General features: G+C 40.7%; 1 protein-coding gene across 1 annotated transcript; it reads right to left on the bottom strand.

The window, feature by feature from the left end:
• Positions 1-1710: 1710 nt before the first annotated feature.
• LOC141595665 (uncharacterized) lies at positions 1711-2651 on the bottom strand. Its single transcript, XM_074415631.1, has 2 exons — positions 2245-2651; positions 1711-2203 (listed from the first exon to the last, which is right to left on the bottom strand). The coding sequence occupies exons 1-2, from the start codon at positions 2649-2651 to the stop codon at positions 1711-1713; spliced, it is 900 nt and encodes a 299-aa protein (XP_074271732.1).
• Positions 2652-2967: the final 316 nt, after the last annotated feature.

Genomic DNA, 2967 nt, shown 5'->3' with positions numbered 1-2967 from the left:
TTTATTCTCTATCGAGTTCTCTATTTTATATGCTGCTGTTGAATTAAATCTTGAACTGGATTGTTAAGATTGTTTAACAGTTAGGGTTGATTAAGAACGGGATTCATTTTAATTAACTATTCGTGAGGAGAATTGGAATTTGTCGTTCACGATAGAGTAATCAAGATCAGTAATTGAAACCGTCTGAGAAGAGGCGCAGCAGCTGTTGCGGTCCTTCCAAGAGGTGCAGCACCTGCTGCGTTGTTTCCCCAGAGGTTTCCTCCTGTGGAAGAAAGATTTCCGCGTTTTTTCTATGGAATTGCGGTGGATCTCTACTTCCTTATTCCGTAAAATATTATATATGGGATATATTTTACCAAAAGATATAAAATTTTATTTAGGAATAAATATCTAGAACATTCTAGAACATTCCGACTCGGCATTTTAAACGGTTTCTTAGAAAATGAAGCGGTTTTTGACCCAGACTCCAAATGAACTCTAATTACTGTCAAAACGACCGTATCGGCGCGTAGATGACGACCAAGGGGTAGACACAAGTGTTTGGGCTATCACTTGACGATAAACTTACGGACTATCATAAATCGTTCCGCGTACCAAACATGCGACCCAATCATCACTGAGTGGTTGGCGGAAGGTGTAGAAATGAGGTATCTACAAATCCAGAAATATCGGATATTCGGATTTGAATCCTGAAAAGTCAAAATTTTAAATCCGGATTCCAACTTGGATTTCAAATCTGGGTCGAATATCCGGTTTTACTCAGCCCTACAAACACTTAGAATGAAGCAGCTTCCCACTAGGTAATTAGTTGAGTAGTAATGTCCAAAAAGGCCCTGTTGGCGAAATCGATTTTCCAAGGAGTTTTCAGGCAAACGTTTATTATGTAAAATCATTGTAATTACTCTAATAAATGATTAAACAGTTTTTACAAGCATTTTTATACGGCTATTTAGCCATTTAGGTGAATAAAAAAAGTGGTTTTCTATTAAGATATTATGCAACTCTTATACAAAAGACTTTTGAAAAGCTCAGTGCCATATCAAAATTAAAGGGAGTAAAAATATGAAAAAAAATTGGGTACACCGCGTGTACAAGACCAATGATAAACTTTTAATCATATTTCACTTAAATTTTGTTTTATTATTATTATTATTTATGGAGAGTATGGGTTAAGGTGCAAACCCATGTCCCACATCGGTAGAATAAAGATGGGAGTAAGTGTCTACAAAATATAATAGTACGAGGCATTTTGAGAAGGAGCCAAGAGTAAATCCGTGATGGCTTGGCCCAAAGCGGATAATATCGTACTATTATGGACGGTGGACACTGGTACAGCATAGGCCCAACAGAGATATTCACGCTTCCACCCAACAATATGCTAATTCTAATATTCTTATTGGATAAGGGTGTAAGATGACGTGGTATGGTGTACCCAAAAATTTCTCGGTAAATATGTGGAATAATGGAAGCAAGACTTTGATCAAAGTTTTATTATCACCCAGCTAAGGGCAAGCACTTGCTTAACAGGTTTACAGCAAGTAGGAGGAAACCAAAACAACATTATTCTAAGTAAACAACAATCAAAGAAGAAAGAAGTAAAGAGCAAATTGAGTAGATATCCATCAACCACAAATTATTAGTGCAGAATTGAAATGAAATGTAAATGCCGAGACACCCAAGTAACCCCAACGCCAGCAGGGACGGATACGGTCAAAGCGAGCTCTGTTCAGTCTTGATATAGGAGTAGTAAACACTGGAACCGGCAAAAATGCCATCATCGACTATAGTGGTGATTGGATCTTCACCGGTGACGTATCGGTCAGTCTGAGTGTAAGAGAAGGGGATATCAAAGGAAGCACTGGAAGCCATAAGTAGAAGTCTAGCCGTTTTCCCAGGGGGCACAGTTACAGTCACTGTTTCGGAAATAGACCGTTTTCTTTCATCAGTCTTAGACCATTCATACTCCTCCGTGAACTGCCCTTCAAACGTAATTTCGAGGCCAATGCCGAGCTTCGGGATTCCACTGCTGAAACTCATACTTGTACCCAACGTAAGTGATTGGCTATTACGCCAGGCTTTGGTTTCAGTCACTTCCTCTGACAGTGTTCTCGTTATTACAATTGGTTCAGTACCGCCATTGTCGACGTCAGTGTATGTTAGAATCCTTTCTCGTGAGTGGTTGTAAATACGGACTGTATCCAACCTGAATTCAGCATTGTGAACCGTGACCCTCCTCGATATTACGGTTCCTCCACCTTCATGTAGCCGTCACGAGAGTCGGTAACCGACCCTGCATTTAACCAACGCGGGAAGATGCTGGTGAAGGTGTCACAAAATTTGTTGTTGTCTCGGGAACGAAGCACTATCACATTGCCATCTATTTTGATGACCTCAAACAAGATGTTAGGGTTGGTGTCGGACACTTGGCCGCCGCCAACATTGGATCTAATCCAATTACGTTCCCCAACTCCCCACCACAAGTTTGTTTCCCTGTTCATGACACGAATGTCGCCGTTGTTGGTTTGGTGGACAACGTAGTTGGATTTTAGTGGTCTGTAATCGTCTTCCTTAAAGTTGTTGAACCGTTCGTTATGATCATTAGCCAGATATTTGTCATTGAAGACCCCTTTAAATGCCACCCGTGTTGGCATCTTGATAGTAACGTTTTGTGTCGGTCTAAGAGGGTGATTTTATCGCCCTCGTGTCTTTTAATATGGGTCTTTTAGTATGTTTTTCCTAAGCACTTGGCATAGGGGTTGATGTGGTTGAACTTGTGTAATTCACCTCGGTTGGACGATTGATCTTCATGAACGAAACCCGAGAGGCATAGAGCACCCTTCAAAGGTTAAGACAAGCAGCAAGGAGCTCCCATGTAGCCTAGAAACCAGTTGAAGGAAGTAGGAGTGAAGCTTGGAAAGTAAAGAAGGAAGCAAAAGTTGAGAAGTTTGAAGCTGACTCCCGAGCTGG

Source organism: Silene latifolia, chromosome 8 (assembly GCF_048544455.1).
Source record: "Silene latifolia isolate original U9 population chromosome 8, ASM4854445v1, whole genome shotgun sequence".
NCBI lineage: Eukaryota > Viridiplantae > Streptophyta > Magnoliopsida > Caryophyllales > Caryophyllaceae > Silene > Silene latifolia.
Note: the sequence above shows the minus strand (reverse complement) of the source record. Positions and strands in the feature narration are given on the sequence as shown.